Raw genomic sequence first — 22,527 nt, 5'->3', positions numbered from 1 at the left:
TCTTCACAATTTTTACATATATATTATCAAATTTGAATTTTATTAATGTATCTTTAATTTCAGTGTTTGATAACTTTATACCATTTCATCAAGAGTGTTGAAGTAAATATGAAATGTCATATTCAGGTCAGCGCTACGTCATTGTTAATTCGATATCATTTTGAAAAAAAAATCAAAATTATAAAAAAACAAAGATAACAAAATAAAACTGAAATTTAACGATGTAAATCAACAATTGCAAAAATACACATACATAAATTAAATTACAATTTTTTCTTAAGATATACGTACATATATATAGAGATAATTAATTGTGTATACAGCTAAGAAAGAAGTAACTGAGATATGATTAAATAATAAAATAAATAAATACGTACATTGCAAAGTCATCTGTTTACGAATTATCAACTTAATAATTTTTTTTCATTAATTTGAAATATCACATTTAAAAGCCTTTAAAGATTTTAATTTGAATCATTTTTAGCACGTAGTCACATGATAACTTGTATGGATATTTAAAAATTAGAGGCACAATTTTCAAACAATTTACAGAAAAATTATCTTCATGTTTTGTATTAATTTTTAAAAATTGTGTTTTAATCATATGAACACTCTATCGGGTCATTGTTCTCATAAAATGTTTTTCGTTTTTCTTTTTGATCGGTAACACTAAATTGAGAGTTCTAATTTCGAAATAAAAGAAGACAATAAATAAAACTTTGAAGAAATTATTAATCAAAAACTAATTAAATAGAAATGTTTATATGGTTTTACATATTGATGAAAATATTTTGAATCACGCCTTTGGAGTAGAGAGAAACATTTAATATAATATTAAGATGCAACATTTACCCTCATTGGTATAACAATTGAAATGTGTCACTTAGATTGTTATAAAGTTTAAAAGGATAAAGTCGTATTGTTATCACATAATATAATTTTTGGTAAAATAATAAAATTGATTGATCATACACATAATTTAATTGATTTAGTGATTACTTGTACTATCAAAGATAAATGATAACTATTCATATAATCGACTTCACTAATTTTTTTAAAATAAAGATTACGTTGTGTTTATAAATAACATTAACATAATGACAACTAGTAGGATGGACCAATGTAAAATTTTTAAAAAAACAGAACAAAACAAAAACAAAAGAACTTGTGAGTCTATGTCACATCAGGAGTAGAACTCCCGGTGTGTTTGTATAAGATGATCAGTCGATCATGTCACTATAAAATAAAAAAACTGATTAATATCATATTTTTTGATTTTAAAGTGAGATGATAAACCGTTCAATCTTATTAAAAAAACCGCTTAGACTCGCACCAGAAATGTATAATAGCCTATATGTCGTGATAATGATGGCTGCAAATAAATTTAATCCCAAGTGGCTAAAATTTACCACGAACATGACCTCTCAAGGGAGGAATTGGTCACTTTGAACAAAAAAAAAATAATTATTACTATTAATATTATAATAGGAAATGTCAATTTAAGGAGTCAAAGTTACGAACAAGACGAAATCCAAGAAATCACGTACCAATCAAGCATTAACAGAATCCCATTTCAAACGGAGAAGATTCTTCGTGAATTTTTCTATCAACAACGTCACGTACCGAGTCTCATACCCATAGAAATACGGCGGTGTGAATTAAGTTCTTGTAAATTTCAATATGTATACGTTGTTTTTTTTTCTTTCGAAAACGTGGATCATTGTTGCTATAAGAGTTGATTGTAAATCCTTGTAAACAAATTCTAGCAACTAATCTCTGTTCGTCGTTGATTTACGAAAATGATTAAACCAATCTGAACAATACCGGCAAATCAATGCAAGACTGAATTATTACGTGCAATATCAACATGAGCCTCCGAAGTAAAGCAAAGTAAAATTTAGCTGAGACGTTTTACTTTAAAACAAGATAGTGAGGCGTATTCGAAAAGTTGGCATTGTTTGGTGCAAATTCGAATTTCACTAAAGTCATTTAGCATTGATTAGTAATTTAGCATGTAATTTAACAATGTTGAATCTTCGAGTCAGAGAAGAACAATGCAAAATTCTTTACAACTTACCAAATTTAAGGACATGGTATCTTGAACACTTTCAATGTATTCGATCCATATAACGTTTACTTCCGGATTAAAATGTTTCGAAAATATTAATGAAACAACTCGATATCTGAATCCAACAGCATCTATTCAAGCCAATGTGTCACGTTTCGATTTTTTCCCCCTCCCTTTTCAACCTAAAAGCAAGACTAAAATGGGGTCGCGGGAATTTGATAAGAACTCCTACAAGTGAATAGAAAAGAGAACCAATCCTAAGCATGAGCGTCTTTGTTGCCAAAATTATACAAACACTTGAGCTCCAAAACATATCAAGGAAATATATATACGCACACTTTTTCTTGAATAAAACCTGGAATTTACCATACCCAAAAAATTGATTTGCAAGTTGAAGATTGAACATACAAATAATCGATGTTTACTTTGTGTCAAAACTTTGAAGTCGGAGGAGTGTTCACTTAAAGATTTTCCGAGAAAGGATTAAAGGAAGTAAGTTAATGTTACTACAAGCACATTTTTTTACTCCTAACCTCAGTTTTCTCCAGCTGCACCATTTTGCAGCTCGATTTTAAGGCGAAACATAGTTCTGTAAGTCAAACTCCAACTTTGGCAACTTTTCTCTGCTCGATTTGTCCTGTTAGAGGACACTGCATTTCTGTCCAACTAATGGCAGCCATTGTTGCACCTACAAATCACCATCACACGGTTCATACAGCAATTCAAGAAGGGTTGTTTTTTTTAATGATGTGGTATCCTTTGTTGCGCGCATTGGGTAAACCCACAGGCTGACAGTCTGCAACCACGTGTTAGCCAAGTAAACGGCACAGGGTTTGAGTGACAGGCTCGCCTGAGAAGATGTTAATATGGGAAATAGAACCCATGACCACGTACCAAACGTTCACATATTTCATAAACTCGGGTACCACACGGGGGGCTTTCCCAGAAGGGTTGGTTGAAGAACAAAAAAGGTGTCATATGCATATAGATAACATGAGCCTAATTTGAAAGATTGAAGCTAAAAAGAATTACAATACTCGATTAAGTTAACTTAATGATTCAAAGAATTTTTAATATCCTACTGAAGCAAGGCCGACTAATTCATTAGAGACAACCTTGTTTGCTTGAAATATAGTTTTTCTTTGTCGAATAACAGAAACTAATTAAATAGACAAGAGGAACGTACCAGCGGCACTTTCAGCAGAAACAACACCGAGTTCATTTTTGGCAGTTGATAAATAATATGATCTTGCATCGCCGAGGGAGAGCTTTTTGAAGGAGAAATGTCATGGTGAACAAACCAAACCCGATGACCAAATAATTTCCAAATCAAAGAGTAGATGTTATTTATTTATAAACAAAAACTAATCTAAAACAGGACATTACATATTTGATGCAAAGGATAAGGCATTAATTATTTTCACATCTTGTTTCATCCTGGGTTTGACTTGAGTTCTATAAAAATCGGAGATATATTTCTCTCTGTCATCCATATTATTTTTTCATTTTGTTATCCAATCCCACAAAACAGACGATGTCATAAAGTAATCAGAGGGACATTGACTTCATCGAACCAAGGATTGCCATTTGCCAATACCTCGTCATAATGAAAAATGACGATGGTAATCTATAAAACTTCCACATGTAGTAGGCATCACTCATTTGGCTTTATCGATGACACTCGCCAACTATGATTTATGTTGAAAAAATTACTTGAATATATTATATAAACATGAAGCATGAAGGATACAACTAAAGCTTTAACAATGTCCCCAGGCCGAAACGAGGTGTGCATATCTACTTTGTCAATCTCAGTTGCTCTGACATCTTGTTGTCTGTTACAAATCATAAAAACAAACAATGAAGAATCCGAATCAGTCATGATTTGGACCACAAGCAATACAAGATAAGACGTCGAAAAACATAAAAAGAAAGCTATAAGTATTTTGTGTGCGCGGTTCATTAGCTCTAAAATCAATGAAAGTAACAAACATAAACATTAACATAAACGACTGAAGCTTCATTTAAATTATTGATTTGCTAGTTGTTCCGATACCAAGATTCATACAATCAGCCATTTCTGATGTTACCAAAAATCTAAACCCCAATCTTCTCCGTAATAGTGGTGCCTGTAATACCTTCTCAGAGCTATTTTTCATACCTAATAGTGCCAGAAAACTTCTCTCTTACAGACTTAGGACCCACACACATTATATCAGCTGAAGCCATTTTAGTCATCACTTTTGTTACCTGTCACAGTGAATAGAATAAATCAAATGACGAATAAAACCACCATCACTGTCACCAAAACAAGTAAAAAAATAAAACGAAATTAACAAAAAGTTAGCACCAAAAATTAATTAAAATTCTAAAAAGAAAATGTAAAACAAATAACATTCTTCAGCCACAACCACGTAGAGTTTAATTAACTGATGAACCCTAAGCAATAAATCAAATACCACTCCTCCTTATTTGTTAAACCATGCAAAAGAAAAAGAAAACTTCAGAGATTGTCTAAGGTAGTTATACAAGTTGGCCAAAGAAATAAAAGAAGCCCGTCTTCAGTTCGGAAATTTTAAATCAGTTCAAATTTCTGTTTAATGACAACAGGCAAACAATACTCGTCAAAGTAAAATCACCAGAAATACTATCCATTTTCTCACTTGAAAATTCACACACAGACTTTGAACGATATGCATAGCTACACAAAATTTTACTAGCTATTGATTACTAACATTTGTCTTTCCGGGGGAATAAAACAGTTCAACCATCCCCATATTTGAACTTTCAACTTCGCAACACCTTTTCAAACAAATTATGTGCCCCAACCTCTTACTTCCTCGGCTCCTCATAAGAACAAACACCACTCAAATTCTCAAAACAATCTTAGAGGAAAAAATAACAATACTCACACTCTGGCATTAGAATTTCACACCAACACCACAAACTTTTAACGCAAAGCAAGCCCAGTATCCTTTTTACAAAAATACCTCCTTAAAACAAATTCTTACTCTTGCAATGACAATAACACCAGGTTCTGGAACTGGACCATGCGCCTTGTGACCCGTCACCTCCACCGTTGGCCTCTAATAAATAAAAATATCAAACAACGCAAACAAGTTTCTAACAAAAAAATCGAAAATTTAATCCAAATTCAACACCAAAACATCATAACAAAGATGGGGTTTTCCAGATAATTTACCTGGTCAGACGATTCCGGTAGAGCAGGGGTGATGGAGATGAACCCAGTGAGGGAAGCGTACACGGTTTTATCATGGGCTGAAACGTAGGCTCCCCTTCCTGCTCTCAACTCGGCGGCTTTTCCCAGTATTTCACCTGGCGTCACGAAAGTATCGCCTTTCATTTCTTCGTCTTCAGAAAAAGCACGCGAATGAATCCCTTCTCAGTTCGCCATTAGAGAGTGAGAATGTAGGTTTCCACGGCTCTCGTTCTTTCAATTCGGTAGGCCCTCCTGGGGTTCTGTTGCAAAATTCTATGGTTAATTTGGGCTTTTGTGTCATAAATTAAATTTGTTTTAAGTATATTGATCAATATATGTACAAGCCCAAACATTTTTATGATCGAATACCCATTGTTTCGTTTATAAAAGGTTTTAATTTTAAATACATTAATTTTATATTTGAAAAAAAAATCATGTTTAATTGCAAGTTTGATCCGTCTCATGAATAAAAATCCGTGAAACCATATCATAAGAAACCTACTGTTTCTCATACACTCAACTCGTGGGTTTTTTATTAAAAAAATTACCATGAAAATTTTGATTTAAAATTATCGAATTATAGTGATACATATATTCACAGAAATCCATGTGCAGATGAAAATGTGTTGTTATTTTCTCACACACAGAAATCTCACGTAGTACGAATAATACGATAAATGCTCGACCTGCTGGAGGAGGACCAGACACGTATCAATTATCATCATATATTCCGAAGTAGGGCCTTCAGTTTAAAGCAAAAACTTGTATGAGACGGTCTCACGGATCGTATTCTGTGAGACAGATCTCTTATTTGGGTCATCCAAGAAAAAGTATTATTTTTTATACTAAGAGTATTACTTTTTATTGTGAATATTGATAGGGTTGACCCGTCTCACAGATTGGGATCCGTGAGACGGTCTCACATGAGACCCACTCTCAGTTTAGTACTAATGCATTTCTGTTTTATCACTTGTTACTTATTATTTTTCCACATATACAATCACTTTAGTCCTATACATTTAAACATTTTTATAAATTGTTTTATGTGAATTTTTATTCTATTTATTTCTTCGGAGCAAATTGAATTAATAGTTAATAATGTTGGAGGCATTACATACATTGTTCAATTGAATATTTCGTTTGGACCTCGCAGTGTTTGTGGAGTGTGATCCAAAAAACCTAATGGCGACTTATTTATTTTGACATTGTAGAGATGCATAGACCCAATCGGGTTATGCGACAATTTGGTATGACACAACTAATACGAATCCTGCAACTGATGGGGATAAATTTCATAAACTTGTGAAGGGTTGCATGATCATGATCAGAAAGAACACCAAGAAGGCTACCTATCTCATTGGGAGAATAGACATGGTTTGGTTACACCTACTATCTATCACAACAATGTAAACCGAAACAACGGCACCACCAAATCACCGTTCATTTAACGTCTCCGACTGTTCGATGAACTGATTACCGGACAGGAGATGCATTATTCTGCACTGTAGTGGTATGGTTTTATTCTGCAGTGTATTATAGCATTTACGTTGTCGATATTGTTGAAAAATGTTTAAAATAATTTCGTTATAAAAGGTATGTAAGACCCATGTTGCTCAACTAACATTTTCTCATGTGACTCATATTCAATATATAAATGTATACACTGCATGTCGGAATCATCCAAGATAAATCATAATTTATCATCTTCAATGGGCAAATGTACTTCCTACAGACGATATATCTCCATATACATATATTTTGTCGACAATTTCAGGCAGAATTTTGTCACATCAACATTTAGTTTCCTATGTACTTTTGCAAGCAACTCTGATAAATTCGATGATCGTTATATATTTGCTCAGTGGGGATGTGTTGGTAAGTAAATATTAGAAATAAAAGATAGTGACACAATTCTTAATAAAAAAATATAGCATAAAAAATTCAAAATAATACATATTTGAGTAACATCATAATTTCACCAAGCTGAAGTCCTTGATAAATTATATAGTTTAAGAACACATTTCAATTAACTTCATAGATTGTTCTGCAAAAGTTGATATTTGATGCATAACCAGGAGCCTTCTCTAAGTTCCTGCTCACTCAAAAGTCAAAACTGATTCTCCAGAGTGATATATCATAACTAGGTGCCGTCCCTAAGTTCCAGTCAACTCAAAACTGATAATTCAGAGTGATATATTCCAATAAATACAACAGAGTCGGAGTACTCGGAACGAAGAATCACATTTCCACCACAGGTGTATGTGTACGTATATTGTGTTTGTATATGTTCTTCGCAGCAGGAAAATGCATTCATGATCTTGGTTCCGATCCCCGATCTTCTTTGACATTAATATTCAAGGAAAGACGTTGAAAACAAACCAAAACTGTGTTTTACTGAAACACTATTTCATTCAGAGCTTGTTGGCTCGTCTTCACTGTCATCACTGCACAAAAGGAGCCTGAGTTATGTCGTGAGAATCTAGTTTCTACAAACAGATTGGAAGATGGAAAATATGTCCTTGCTCGAATGTTCGGATCACATAACAGGAGATGAATGCAAGGTAGAGTAGCAATGTATATATAGATTGACCATTAAATGCATCTTCAATATGGGCACTCCAGATATAACTAGTGGCTCAGCCCCTGTCAATATCCCATATCTATTGCTATGGATCCATCTCCCTTTCGATCGTCACTTCTTTAGACAACTTTCTGACACCGAGGTCTATCTATTGGCTCCTGGTTCATTTAATTAGTAATTGTACAACAAATTTATTTTATTAATTTAAGTGAACGGTGAGGATTCGATCACCCCCACCCTCTCAATATTCATTTATTAGGGATCTGATTCGATCCCCATTTTCAGAGGAAAGAACCATGCATGAAGTCACAACCATAGTCGATTGGCGTACATAACTTGAAGCCAAACAAAGGCAAAGCAGCTGTATTCGAGGAGCATACATAGGTTCTATATATTGAGAATCGGATTGAGACAGACATGAAAAAAGAACACAATAAAATATCCAACAAGATCCTATAAAAGTAAAATGAACATCGCTCTTCACCTGTATTCCGGGAGCTTTGATATTCTCCTGGCATCTAAGCCTGTGATATACTTTTGCGCAGCTTGTAAATTTTCTGTGCCTAGATGATGATAGAGAAAAATGGGTGTTAAAAATTGATCTAAAGCAAATATTGTACTTTTGGAAATACTCGTGCATAAATATAGAATCACAAACCCCGGCTCCCGTAGCTGATGCAAAAAGAAATCAAGATGCATTTGAGGTAAATGGAAAGAAATACATACCCTTCACCAATTGAAAGCTGTGTAAAGCACATCTTTCTGCAGCTAGCCTTACAGGCGTAGATCCATCCTTCAAGCATTCAGCAAGCACAGGACCAAATAATGAAGTATGAATTATGACTGCCTGGGGATTAGCCTGCCAAAAATATGAATTATGAGATTCGTGAAGGATAAAATATAAAATTCGTGATATAATACAACTACTGCACTATTATTGACTAAGCTCGTGCAATATATATACTTTGGAGACTGTCTTCACAGTACTTAAGGCCCTTCTTCTGACTTCACTTGAGTCATCTTGCATGGCCAATACCAAAGAAGTCAATGTTGCCAAGTGCGCAGAAGTGTTAGAAGGCTCAATCCGGACTTGGTAAAGTAAAAGTCTTCCCAGAGCCCGTACCGATGATTCACGAACAGGGAACTGCAAGTATTAGATCCACAAGACAAGCATTTTTATTAATTATGCCTTCAAAATGTTTGATGTTTTCGCAAAGATATTTTTAGCTCAGTCAATAAGATAGCTTACACCCTTACAATAAATTCATAAGGGATGTAGTTGTTCGTGTTTCTAACTTGATTTATGGCATTTTTGTATGTAGTTGTTAGTGTTTCTAACTTGATTTATGGCATTTTTTTATCGATAAAAAAAATCATACTCGTAGTAGGTTCACACCATGCAAAAGAAGAGATCTTCCAAAGTACATGATTCACTGTCAACAAATACTGAGGCCATTACAAAATATCCTTTAGTTTAGGTATCAAGGCCAAAACACTTGAGGCATTTAGTTAATTTAAGAGCTACGTTCATCCTGACCCTTTTTTTCCCTCGTTTTCTTACAAAATTCAATTATTTATTAGTTCATTCTGAACATATTACAATTTTCAAACTACAATTTTTTATCTTTGCTTAAAAAGAGTGCTGGAAATCAGTACCGACTGGATATAGAAACTGATAAGAAGCATGCCAGCATGTAAAAAAGTGGGTCTGAGACTCTGAACCCAAGCCTTGAATCTCTAGGAGTACTTTGCTATTTTCTCTCTCAAACCCTCGAAGCATCCTCTTTTTTCCAAAAAGCCTTAAAAAATTATCATGCTAACCATAATATATTACAGATAAGTCCTCAACAAAGTCATGCACTGCATTAATATACTATTGCACCATGCTCGCAGTTCTGATTTCAAATATGTTTCCTTCTAAGCTAATACTCTTGAATAGGAATATTAATTTGCTCATCCTCAACCGACTGGCTCCGAGTGTACTCCCTGAACTATTTTCAATTGCATAAATATCCATGCCAATATTTTCTGGTTAAGCAAAGGTCCAAGTCAAACAACGCATTTTAGGGTATTCTGCTATACTCGTCAGTATTTTGCAAGAAAAAAGTTATCCACCATTTGGTGATAAGAGAAATACGGAAGAAAGAATTTTTAAAATATTCATGAGATAATATAACAAATGAGAGATAAAGGTCATATCAGTATATAAAGAGTAATTTAGAAACAAGACAAGGGGTTGAAGAATCTCCACAAGGAGTACAAACTTATCAAGGTTTGAAGAATTTGAACACAACTGAAACTAAGAACAGTAGGACACTCATAAAGTACTGTCGAAAGAATCAAATCAATAATCCAAAAAGCAAGGTCAAATGGATTAAAGATGGGGATCACAATACAAAATTTTTTCACTCGCTTTTGAATCAACGAAGAAGCAAGGCTACCATTAGCAGATTGGAAAGAGATGATGGATCGGTTACGAGTGATGAGGATGAAATTGTCTCAATTATTTTGAAGTTCTTTAAGGAGTTGTACAGTTTGTCAGATTCGAGATGTTGGGGCATTGAAGGAGTGGAGTGGTGCCCCATTGATGCAGATTTGAGTCGAGAGTTAGAAAAAAAGTTATCCGAAGAGGAGGTCAAGAAAGCCGTTTTTCAGTGTGATGGTTGTAAGAGTCCGGGCGCCGACGGCTTTACTTTGGCATTTTTTCAAGAGTGCTGGGATATAATCAAAGGAGATATAATGAAGGTTTTCGATGAGTTCTTTCAGAGCGGAATCATAAATGGTGTAACCAACGAAACATATACATGTTTGATCCGAAAAAAATGAACCGTTCAAAGTGAAGGATTTCAGACCGATTAGCCTGTCAACAACTTTGTATAAGTAATAACAAAAGTTTTAACAGCAATGATTAAGAATGTGATAGCAGAGACAATATCCGAATCTCAGAATGCTTTCGTTGAGGGAAGATAAATACTTGATTGTGGTCTTATAGCGAATGAACTACTCGAAGAAAGAAGGAGAAAGAAAAAGAAAGGATGGGTATTGAAGGTAGATTTCGAAAAGGCTTATGACAAAGTGAATCGGGAGTTTTTGGATTTTGTTTTGATGAAAAACGGGTTTGGAGGGAGACGGATAAGATGGATCAAAAGATGTGTGTCGAATATATCATTTCCTGTTATGATTAACGGGAGGCCAAGGATTAAATTTAAGACGTATAAAGGGCTTAGACAAGGAGATCTGATGTCTCTTTTTTGTTCAATTTGGTGGAGGATGTGTTGGGGAGATTGATTGATAAAGCAAAGGAATGTAACAACGGGGATCGAAGTTGGTAGAGATAAGATAGAGATATCTCACATTCAGTTTGCGGACGATACACTTTTCTTCGTGAGGAATGAAGACCATATCAGGTTTCTGGTGCAAGTTGTGAGATCTTTTTGCGATTTGTCTGGATTAAAAATCAATTGGGAAAAGAGTGCTTTGTTGGGTATACACTGTGAACAAGAAGAAGTTGAACTGTTAGCACAACAAATTGGATGTGGTAACGAGATGTGACCTATTAAATATTTGGGAGTGCCTTTAGCAGGAAATCCGTTGCAAGCTTCGTTTTGGGATCCCATTGTGTCTAAGATGTCGAAAAAATTGGTAAGTTGGAAAAAAGTTTTTTTGTCAAGAGAGGGAAGATTAACCTTGATAACATCGGTCTGAAATGCAATCCCGATTTATTACATGTCTCTTTTTAGGGCACCTAAAGGTATAGCGGAAATGATGGAGAAGATTTGAAGAAACTTTTTATGGGACAGAACGGATGGGATCATGTGTGCAAATCTAAGGAAAAAGGCGGATTGGGTGTTGAGAATATTGTTTTGAGAAACAAGGCTATGTTGGGGAAATAGTGGTGGAGATTTTATGCGGAAAATGGGACGTTGTGGAAGTAGATCATTGTAAGTAAATATGGGTTACAAGAGAATGGATGAGATGCGGGTTTAGCAATAAACGAGACGTTCAGTTGCCCATGGAAGTTTATTTCCCGACTATACCCGATTTTTCGGCAGCTAGTTTCTATTAAGGTGAAAGAGGTAACAAGGCTAGATTTTGGGAAGACAAGTGGTGGGGAGATTATTCTTTTAAAGAACTTTTTCCGGCATTATTTCAGTTCTCCGCGGTTCACAATTTGCCTATATCATACTTTGTTCAATTTGACAACTCCACGTGTTCAAGATGATTATCGTGTGTGGAGTGGGGATTCATCGGGTATTTTCTCAGTTAAATCTTTCTTTGAATCTTTTTTTCCCCATACTCGCTTTCCCGTATTTCCTCTTTTCCATGTTATTTGGAAGGTTCCGGTACCAAAAAAGATTTAGGTATTCTCGTGGATAGCGACTCAGGGTAAGCTGTCGACCTCGGAGATGTTGCAAAAAAAGTAGCCCTCCATTGCTATGTGCCAAAATTGGTGTGTGTTGTGTAGAAATGAAACGGAAACTCAAGATCATATGCTCATACATTTGCCCATTCACGACCGGATTGTGGGCTAGAGCTTTGCAAGAACTGGGATTGGTTTGGGTGATGCCTAAAGTCAACGAAGGATTTATTCGCTATGGATCTAGGACAGCTAACTGGTACGAGGGGAAGATTTTTTTTGGCAAGTGGTGATTCAAGTCATATGCTGGATAATATGGCTGGAAAGAAATCAAAGAATTTTTTAAGATAAAGAAAACACTACAGAACATTGTTAGAAAAAAATCAAGATCAAAGTTGCTATGTGGATCGGCACTCACGATGACTTTAAGAACGTCTCGATCTTAGACATATTGCGATATTGGGCTTATGTGTATCATTGATAGAACATTGAAATTATGTAATTCCTGTTGAAAGTGGACCACTAGTCCACTGATGTATTTGTTCTCATTATATTATTAATAAAATATCGTCTCTTATAAAAAATAAAATAAAGTATTGTCGCTGAGTATTAACAAAATATTACAAAAAATAAAAGATATTGGTACCATTACATCAACAGTAGCACGCTGGAAATTTAAGAATGCAGGAACAATCAGTGAACACTTTTGACCACTTGTACTCATCAGTTGATAAAATAGTCTCTTGTTCTTAATTCAAACATGATAAAGTGTAAAATGGTACAGGCAATATTCTTCAATTATTAGGTATTCGTAATGGTGATGAGTGATGCAGATATAGGAATGGGAACTATTGATTTTTATTAACTTGAATATTCAAGTTAGAGAAGTAGAGCATTACCTTTTCATCCTTCAAAGCACTTTTCAGGCAATCAACAATGTTTGGAAGCAACGGAGAGCAATATATAACAGAAGCATTATGCCTAACCATTGAAGTAATGGCAAGTATTGATCCATGCCTTGTTATCCAGGAAGAAGAGGAGACTGAATCTGCAACTTCTTTGAGTACTTCAGAAATTTGAGCATTGTCCAAGTACTGTTGCACATATGTAGCATTTGCTTATCAACAAGATCACCTTTATCTTTATCTAAACAGTCCAAAATTTATTCAAATAACAAATTGCAATTCTTGAACAATAGAATAACTAAATTAACTATTTTACTTGCTAACGGGCTTTGAAAACTACAAATGCATTAATATAAGAGTACGACTTTTGCAGAAATGTGGTGCATCAAATAGATCGTTAATCAAGCTTCCAAGTTACAGTGGAGGGTTGATTAATATAAATGCAATAATATATGATCAACATGTCCTCCCCTCACCCCAGACACCATCATGACCAACACCTATGGTCTTTTATGTAGGGATGTAAATGAACCAAATCGTTTGTGAGCTATTCGAAACTCGATTCAATAAAAGCAAGTTTGAGCTCGTTTAATGAGGCTCGTTAAGACAAACGAACCAAGCTCAAACTCTACAATATTTGGCTCGTTAGCTCGTGAACATGTTCGTTGGTAAGTTCATGAATCATCTCTTAGATGAAAAAAATAATAGTTTTGATATTTGATTTAGCATTTATGGAATATAGAAAAAAATCTATTAAATTTATTTATTATAATAAATTTACAAATTTTAATAAGAATGTTAAATTTTCTTCTAAATATATAATTTATTTTTTAATGAATTTAATGAAGATTTAAATGTATAATTCATATTTATTAAACTCGTTTATGCTCGATAAAAGCTTGAATAAGCTCGTGAGCCATGAATATATTCGTTCAATAAAGCTCGAGCTCGTCTTGATAAAAACGAGTGAAACTCAAACATTCAAGAGTTCGGCTCTCTTTACTTGATTGCATCCCTACTTTTATGTTGCACTTGGTCCCATTGCATAATTTTGATGTCATGTACTCACGCCATGTGAAAAATAGTTCTTTCTCGCTTCATCCTTCGGGTATTCTAGCTTTGGGAATGCTAAGTAGTTCAGCTTAGGATATCACAATCAGTAGAAGACCACTTTACTATCAACACTAGTATACCAAACAAAGACGGAAATTTTCAAATATGTTGATACAAGGAAGTGATGTTAATGAAACAAAGAGTCTTGCTATTCACCTGAGATAAGATACCCAAAATGATTGCAGAAGAATTTCGTATCTGATCATCTTCATTGTATATCATATCCTTTAGCAGAGCGTGAACACGAGTTACTACAACATTGCTTAAACTTTTTCCAGCATTCTTGATCACACCTTCCAGAGCTGTTAAAATTGCCTCCCGAATTGCAGGCTCTGCTGCCTGGTTAGTTTGATAAGCTACATTATGTCATAGAGCTTTTAGACCAGTAATCAGAAAGCACAAAACTATGATAATCACCTGTAGACCGGATAACAAATCACCAACTAAAGGATCAATCCTAGTACTGAGGGCACTAAGCTTCCCGAGGGCTAAGGCTGCACTTGAACGAACAGTCCTGCAAAAGGAATTTATCAAGCAGAAATCAGTAGCTTCATTTCAGTCTCGTTAATACTTGCAGTGAATGAATCCCAAATAGATGAAGCTTGATAGTCAAGCATGAATGCCCATTTAACTATTAAGCAATATTTGCTATTATGTACTAGGGATGTTACCGGACCTGTTCCGGATGTGGGGTAAGGGAACCGTACCAACCCTGTTGGATACCGGATTGGATTTTAGAAGCATAATTCAATCCGAAACCAAAACCCAGATAAATCTGATTTATTCATCATCAATCAATTTTTATTTTTTATCCAACAATTAAGTACACAAAAAGTTATTTATGAAATAAACCAAAAAAATTTAATATATTATGGAAACTGACCCGATTGGATAAGCATCCCTATTATGAACTGACCTTGTGTTATCTTGTAAACATTTGATGAAAGTTGTTTGAAGTTGGGGTAGAAAAGGCTTCAGCGCTATCCCACCCTTTTGTATCATGATGCTCAAAGTTGACAAAATTGCACTCTTTACTTGCCAGGGAAATCGGTCACCTATGATCCGAATTAGAGGGCTGCAGAAATAACATGCAAGACTGATGTCAACCCATCAAAAGTATTTATAAGTTATAACTAATATCTCAGCCAATGAAATTGATAATTGAGAATAAATAATAAAATATCTTTTGACAACAGAATACCGAAGTGATCATAGCAAAAACAAAAAGTATGAGAACCAAAAATTAAAAACGAACAAATTTTATATATGACACTGGTTGACATAAAACAAGGAAGATCAACCAAGAAAAACTTCTTTCGCATAATAAAAATTTTGTAAACAAATGAGTACACATAGTACGGTAAATCAAGAAGTATGTAAGATATATTTGATGCTTAATTAGCATTTCCAAGGAAAAACAGATCACATGCCTGGTGAAAATTGATAATTTTTTGCGTTAAAACCAATAGATATTCATTAATTGAGGGGTTAAGCGAAAAACAAAGCCTCTTGATGCTTCATCCCCGTGGAAAAAGTGCTATAAACCTCTGATCAACTAAAGGTAAATCGGGAAATAAAGTGTGCCAATCAAAAATTTTATCGTATGTACCCTGTAATTGGAATGACAAATTCTCTTAGTGCCTTTTCGCTGGTTACTTCAATCAACTCCCCAAGACCTAAAGCTGCTTGCTCCCTCAGTTCAGCTGACCCACTTACAAGACCCTGAAAAGGTAAAACTGGAGATCAGCTCTTTTAATGAATAAAGGTTTATAAAAAGTAAAAAAAATGTTTTGCACGGACAGACATGGCACCACATTGAGTAGAATCAAAGTTTGACAGGACCATGGCGGACTCCTCCAAAACAGATACCAATCTCATAGCATATACATTTATAATCAAGTTATGTGAATACCACAGTAAATGGACAACAACAATTTACAATGCCAAAAATAATAAATATAAAATGAGCCTTCTCACCAAGTTAACCAGAAAATGGGTTCAGACGTTCAGTTTATAAACTTAAAATTCCAAGCACAGGCTAATGCAGGATTATCCTAGCATAATCAACTAGTAGTTTTTAAACCACTTGACTCATAGCTTGATTTAAACATGAATATATCTTTTAAAAAAATGAATGTGATATGGTGCATCCCACTCAATAAACACAATTAATATCTGTTCAGATACCTTTGGTAAATAAAATATGATAAGAAAAAATTAGAACTAAAATCTTTCCACTTGGAAACTTTTGGCACTATTTTATTTTTCATTAAATGGACGTATTGACTGACTGTCCAGCAAATTTAAAAACAACCTCGTGTCTTAAGCAATTGAAGCATATAAATAACTTGATAAAAGGAATCCAGATAGGAAAAAAACAGAAACTCTAATTTAAGAACTCTGGCAATTAACAGAGTTTATGGCATGCAAGCATTGCAATTAAAAGAGCTGTAGCAGCACACCACAAACAAAAAACACAAGAAATGGGTGCAAAAAAAAAAAACAAAATACAAGATAAACTGCACGTAAAGAGTGGAGGGGTGAAAAGTGCATCTCAATTTATGGATCGACTAAAACTATATTCCAAAGAAAACTGAAAAAAGTTGTTTCCTTTGATGAGTAACTTCACATGCAACCTTTGGCATATACAGTTTTAGCTCAGTTTGCTTCCAATGAAAAGGTTGTGCAGATTATTTTGCATCTGTTTTGTGAGTGTGTGGAAGGGTAAGCTTCGGCATGTCTAGTTACTGTTGATTGATGAATTTAAAGTGAAACCTTCAGAAAATGAAAACCAAGAATTTGTTCGATAGAAACACCATAAATGTCAAGGCAAATCCTGACTACAATAATACACAGCAACGCATGTTAATGTGTACCCCCAAATTACATATTTATTTTTGACACAGCAAACTGTCTTCTTCTTCACAGGAAAATGAGAAATTTTTTATTGCTACAGAACAAATTTCCTTGATTTAGAGATAAAATCAATCACATGTTTTCTAAAATTTGATGAAAACCAGAAAAAAAGGATGTGGACAGATCATAGGAGTGAGCTTTCCTGTGAACAATACAACTACACACGGCTACACTGTGTGCTTGATTGCAATTTCCGAACCTGCAATCTTTTTACCACAAAATAAAACTTCACAATAGGAAAAGCGTGCAACAGGTTTTATTGTACACATTGGTTATGGTAATTTGAGAATCCTTGCAGGTTGTACCAAATTGTGAATCGAGGTGGACAGCCTAAATGATGAACACTTCACACATTACAATTAATCAGATACCCAAAAAAGATATGAAGCGTATGGAAAAGATGAAAAGCAATTATGCACGAAAAGAACATTCTCCAGAAGTTATTCTCAAATATTAAACCATACACAGAAAAAATTATTAAGCAAAATATGTTTGAAAGAGGTATATTGCAGTTCCAGGTATTTTGGCAATTTTCCCATTTCTGTTTTTCTTCCATTTGTGGGTTTCGAAAAGCTTAAACCAACAAATTTATATTGCAACAAGTAAATCTCTACTTTCAAACTTTCACAGGTTTCCCAGAAATACCTGGAGAAATAAAGGCAGGACAGGTTGAAGAGCTTTAGGTAAACAAAATCCAGGTATAAGAACTGGTCCTCCCTGTATTCATAAAACAAAATGTCATAAATTCCTCTTTAACTACATTTTTTATGATTAAAACACACAAATTGTTTGAAGCTGATGCAGACCCCAAACAGTACATATAACTATGACAACAGAAGAATTAAACAGAAAATACTATGTCATGCTTTAAACTTTCTCGACATCTTGAAATCTAAAAATCTAAAGTCTTTGGTTACTTTTCTCTTTCTTCGTTCTTTGTCCCGGGATGTTGACACTGCATCACGAACCAGCTTGATATATGAAGGAAGAACCTCTTTAGGAACCGAACTAACAACCCTCAACAAAGCTTCCCAAGAAACCTGTAGAGAACACTGCAAGGTAAAAAGGGAACTTAAGTTGAAAATATGAGAAAGATAATCTACATACTGAGACTGTCGCAGAATCTGGATCACTGAGCAAAATTATCAAGGTAGATATCATATTTGGTGCTTCATCAACCAGATACAGTTTGCTATTCTGGAAGAAGTACCCAATCAGATATGAAGAACTTCTCCTTATTGAAGCCTGCAAATATGAATCAAATTAGAACTTTTTTTATCTGTATTTGGTAATATTATTCTTCAAGGCAGTACCACAATATCATAGATCACATAAACCAAAAATCCTGCCTGATTATCTGCAACTCCTTTAAGAAGCTCTGAAATCAAAGACTCTACACCTTCCTCATCAATAACCAATACAACTGTTTCTGCTGATTTCTTTGCCAAATGTTGAACATCCTATGATTTCATATAGAAACAGTAAATGATCAAGCGATTGGATTTAAAAAAGGAACACAAATAACATCATTAGATAAATAAATGCCTATTAGGTTATGGACAAAATCAAACAAAACTATTCCTCAGAGAAATAGAGAGGACTACATACCTCATTGTCGTCACCCATAGAAGCCAGTAAAGCAGGAAGGACTGTACCAAGGTGGAGGCTAAGACCAGCGCCTGCGACCTCTGCCAAAGCTCCTAAAGCATGTGCATTGAAGGCACTAGAGGAAAACCGAAGATAATTGACAAGGCATGTAGAGTACTATTCATAAAAAGTGTTTAACCACTAGGGAATGTTAGTACGTACGAAAGTGGTAGCTGAACAAGTTTAGGGAGTATATGAGGTAGCACAGCAGAGGTCCTGACACTGAAAAAGCAAAAACTATTTTGCATAAATATTTAAAGAGAAAAATACAACCACTAAAAATAAGACCAAGAAAACATACCTCAATATTTGTTTTAAGCCATCGAGAGCAGTATCAGAAGTTTGATCGTCTTCCAAAGCATGAAGAAGTGTAGGAACAATTTCATCCATTGCTTGCATCCCAGCACTCTACATCATAACAAAAGAAAAACCCGACTCTAATTTTCTCAATTTTATGCATTACAGCAGAGATACTAGGATGTAACACAGAATGCATACCTTGTACAGTGTACTGAATGCTAAACCTGCAGCCTCACGAACCTCAATCACGCTGAAAGTTACAAAAGAGGTCAATGATACCCACACCATTGCTAACGGATGCTCTATCATAAATTAAACAAAATGACGGCATACCTATCACAAAGAGCAGTCCGGATTGTTGGAATCAGCTCATCCATGAAAGTCAGTATCTGACTCTTGCCAGCACTAGCCATCACTTCACTGAGACCAATGCAAACACCCTGCACCTCAAGTAACGTATGGAGTTAAATAACAATCCGAAAACAAGAGCAAAACATGCTTTAAAATGTCCATAAATAGCAAGTTTGAGAATTTGTAACACAGTTAGGCTAATAAGAAACATCTATATGAAACCTTTATCTTTCTTGCATTTCAGTCACTGCTTGCTTCTTGCTAATAGCTTAATAGCAACCAATAAAGCAAGTTAGATACTACACTTATGGATGCTTACTCGTGCCAATAAATTACCCAACTAGTTGATTGTTCTTGTAAACCACCTCCAGGCCACACTACAGCAATGGTTAGAATAACATGTTCTATCATTATACTAAAGTTTTTTTATAAGAAACGAGATCATATTATTTATATATATAAATCATATAATAATTACAAAAAAAGGGATCAGATATCCACCCACGGAGCCCCTAAAACTCAAGACATATCAACAATATAATAAGCATCAATCTCTGACTAAGTCTAGAACCAAGAACATAGCAAACTTTTTATGATTCCTAATCCACGTAAAAGCCCACAATTTGATCTTTTCCCCACACATTTCACCCGATTCCGCTATATCTTAGAAAATTCTCTTGTTCCTTTCCAGCCAGACATACCATCAAATACAATGAACCACCACCGTCCAAAGCAATCTCCCCTTCCTACCAAGGTCGCGCCCTAGATCAGCCGCAAATAAATCCTTCGTTGTCCTTGGAGCTACCCAAACCAGACCCATCTAGGCATCTCATGAATGGGAAATAAAGAAAGATGTGGTCTTCTGTCTTCACCTCCCCGTTTTCCTTCGGTGTACATACCTTCTCCAAAGCAACCCAATGACCATGTGAATCCTCGTCATATCCTTCCCAAAAGAAGTCTCTAATAATCTTCTCCATGACATCCGCTACACATTTTGGTATTCTAAACAGAGCCATGAACTACATCGGCAAGGCATTCAACACCGCTGAAATCCCTGAATGAGTTACTTGGTCAATCTGCTAACTACTAATTTATATATTTGTGACTAAATAAAGGACCAATGCAATAACTTAAATATCCAATTCCAATCACCATTTCAAACGTGGGACAAGATATCCACACGATAAATACTCGATCTCATTAAATATAAGCTGGTTATTATAGAGAGTCAAAAGTGCAAATAATCGGTGTTAATGTGTTTATCATTATTGAAGAGTAAATATTGCTTTGATGCCAGTCAGTCATTTAGTAAATACTCTGTACTTTGGCTTCTTGTGGTGTAACAAAGGTAACTAGTTTGAAAAAATGGACTGAAAGAGATGCAAAATTCCAATTCACGATCGTTGGAGGCTAATGATGACAAAAATTGGTCTTTGGACAATCCTCGACCGAGACATTTCAAATGGCTAATGGATGATTGAAATTGGTCTTTGGACAATCGTAAAACATTAATTAAATTTCAAATGGCTCTCTTGCATTTCAACACTTGAAGAGAACCATGAGAGTTGAAGAGAATAACCCAAAACTTTTAAAAGGCAGTGAGTTATTCCGTCAAGAAAAGGACACTAAAATTGAATGATAATCTAAATTCTTCCAATTCACTTTGATGCAAAGATCAACAGACATAAATCAGAAAAACAATCTTATCTACCAACCTATCAAGAGAGTGTAAACCATTTAATAAAATCAGATCATTTACAAAAAAAAATAAATAGTTACAATTACCAGAAGTACGTGAATTTATATGAGAGTGGGTCTCTTATTAAGGGATTATAATTAAGGTTTGAACTAGGGTGTGCCAAAAATGGTCCAGATAAATTTTATTGGTGAAATATTAGTTTGGATAAAGAGTTGCCCCCAGAGCTTATCGAAACAATTCCTTCCATATTTGATACACACATAGTTGTCAAAGGCGAGCGCCTCTCGCCCACCAGGCGCGGGCGTTGCGCCTGGGGAAATCCCAGGCGCAACGATTTACAAAGGCGAGCCCAGGCGTTGGGCGCGCGCCTGGGCTCACCTTGGAAGGGCTCTCGGGCGCGCCTAAGATTGCCTTTTTTAAAAAATTCAGTAACTGAGAAGTTTCATTTTGAAAATACAATTCTCTGTTTTTTTTAATATTAACTTAAAATGTAAAAGGCCCAACCCAACCTTAAACCCAACCTTGAACAATTCACGAAGGATGAATGTATTTTAAAATTTTTGCAGCTTCATTCGAAAAGAAGAAACAGGTTGGCGCAGAAGCGTTTGAATGATCTAGTCTTCATTAAATATAACAGGGGATTGAAACGTCGATATGATTTGCGCGACAAAATTGATCCTATTTCATTGGATGATATCGATGATAGCAATGAATGGTTGATGGGAGGATTGGACAACGAAGAAAATAATCTAGTCTTTGGGGATGATGATTTGACATGGGGTGATGTAGACCAAAATGATTCGATGGAAGAAGATGAACTTGATTTGGATGATTGAAGAATTTAAATTGTGTTACTTATTATTATGAACTTATTAATTATTTGTTGTTTTGTGTGACATTTGTGACTTAATTATTTCATATTTTAATATATTATTCTAAGATAAATATATTTTAAAAAATAAAAAATGTGCGCCTCGCTTCGGTAAGGCGCGCGCCTCGCCTTGCGCCTCAGGCTCCAGAGCCCTTGTGCGCCTCGGTGCGCCTTGCGCCCTTGACAACTATGGATACACATGACCTTAACTATGGCTAGCAAAATTTTCATGGTTCCCAAGGCTGAGGGTGTGACATCAAATACATATTCCTATCGATATATTTTAACTGAAATCTATCCTCAAGACAAGCATGGTGAAGCACTTATATTGAAATCAATGGATTGTGTTGAGTGTTTCAACTGGTACATACAAATCATGGGAGCGAAGCAAATCACTATAACAAAGAAACAACTCAACCATATACCAAGATTTCTCTTCAAACCCAACTTAAATTAATGCAAAAAAAACAAATTATATGAGTGCGGAAAAGGAGACTCA

At 34.9% G+C, this 22,527-nt stretch overlaps 2 protein-coding genes across 3 annotated transcripts in view; both read right to left on the bottom strand.

The window, feature by feature from the left end:
* Nucleotides 1–2,447: 2,447 nt before the first annotated feature.
* Nucleotides 2,448–5,577, bottom strand: LOC142537128 (uncharacterized). Of its 2 annotated transcripts, none has more exons than XM_075642698.1 (6): nt 5,271–5,572; nt 5,080–5,154; nt 4,230–4,318; nt 3,819–3,903; nt 3,255–3,336; nt 2,448–2,756 (listed from the first exon to the last, which is right to left on the bottom strand). In XM_075642698.1, exons 1-6 carry the CDS (start codon nt 5,430–5,432, stop codon nt 2,665–2,667), a joined length of 585 nt encoding a protein of 194 aa, XP_075498813.1. In that variant the 5' UTR covers nt 5,433–5,572; the 3' UTR covers nt 2,448–2,664. The 2 variants fall into 2 exon arrangements, with proteins under 2 accessions (XP_075498813.1, XP_075498814.1); XM_075642699.1 differs by having other exon boundaries at nt 2,744–2,864; nt 5,271–5,577.
* A 1,642-nt stretch (nt 5,578–7,219) lies between these two features.
* LOC142537113 (protein ILITYHIA) overlaps nt 7,220–22,527 on the bottom strand; it is a 66,896-nt gene continuing 51,588 nt past the window's right edge. Inside the window, exons 43-60 of the mRNA XM_075642686.1 lie at nt 19,441–19,547; nt 19,306–19,357; nt 19,109–19,215; nt 18,970–19,029; nt 18,769–18,883; nt 18,510–18,620; nt 18,268–18,405; nt 18,078–18,200; nt 17,806–17,877; nt 15,854–15,966; nt 15,161–15,319; nt 14,662–14,758; nt 14,401–14,583; nt 13,126–13,320; nt 8,834–9,013; nt 8,596–8,728; nt 8,354–8,432; nt 7,220–7,732 (exon numbers count right to left, since the gene is read on the bottom strand). Coding sequence (XP_075498801.1) covers nt 7,696–7,732; nt 8,354–8,432; nt 8,596–8,728; nt 8,834–9,013; nt 13,126–13,320; nt 14,401–14,583; nt 14,662–14,758; nt 15,161–15,319; nt 15,854–15,966; nt 17,806–17,877; nt 18,078–18,200; nt 18,268–18,405; nt 18,510–18,620; nt 18,769–18,883; nt 18,970–19,029; nt 19,109–19,215; nt 19,306–19,357; nt 19,441–19,547 — 2,061 coding nt within the window. The 3' untranslated portion in view covers nt 7,220–7,695. The remainder of the gene's footprint in view (nt 7,733–8,353; nt 8,433–8,595; nt 8,729–8,833; nt 9,014–13,125; nt 13,321–14,400; nt 14,584–14,661; nt 14,759–15,160; nt 15,320–15,853; nt 15,967–17,805; nt 17,878–18,077; nt 18,201–18,267; nt 18,406–18,509; nt 18,621–18,768; nt 18,884–18,969; nt 19,030–19,108; nt 19,216–19,305; nt 19,358–19,440; nt 19,548–22,527) is intronic.

This window comes from Primulina tabacum, chromosome 1 (assembly GCF_025594145.1).
Source record: "Primulina tabacum isolate GXHZ01 chromosome 1, ASM2559414v2, whole genome shotgun sequence".
Classification (NCBI taxonomy): domain Eukaryota; kingdom Viridiplantae; phylum Streptophyta; class Magnoliopsida; order Lamiales; family Gesneriaceae; genus Primulina; species Primulina tabacum.
The sequence above is the reverse complement of the archived record's forward strand: the minus strand, read 5'-3'. Positions and strand labels throughout refer to the sequence as shown.

What these genes read in the sequence shown, in the direction of transcription:
- LOC142537128 (XM_075642698.1), bottom strand. Translation starts at nt 5,432, where the DNA reads ATGAAAGGCGATACTTTCGTGACGCCAGGTGAAATACTGGGAAAAGCC. An exon ending in TACCGGAATCGTCTGACCAG is followed by an intron (nt 5,155 to 5,270) that starts GTAAATTATCTG and finishes TTTATTTATTAG; the next exon opens with AGGCCAACGGTGGAGGTGAC. An exon ending in TTCTGCTGAAAGTGCCGCTG is followed by an intron (nt 2,757 to 3,254) that starts GTACGTTCCTCT and finishes GGTGATTTGTAG; the next exon opens with GTGCAACAATGGCTGCCATT.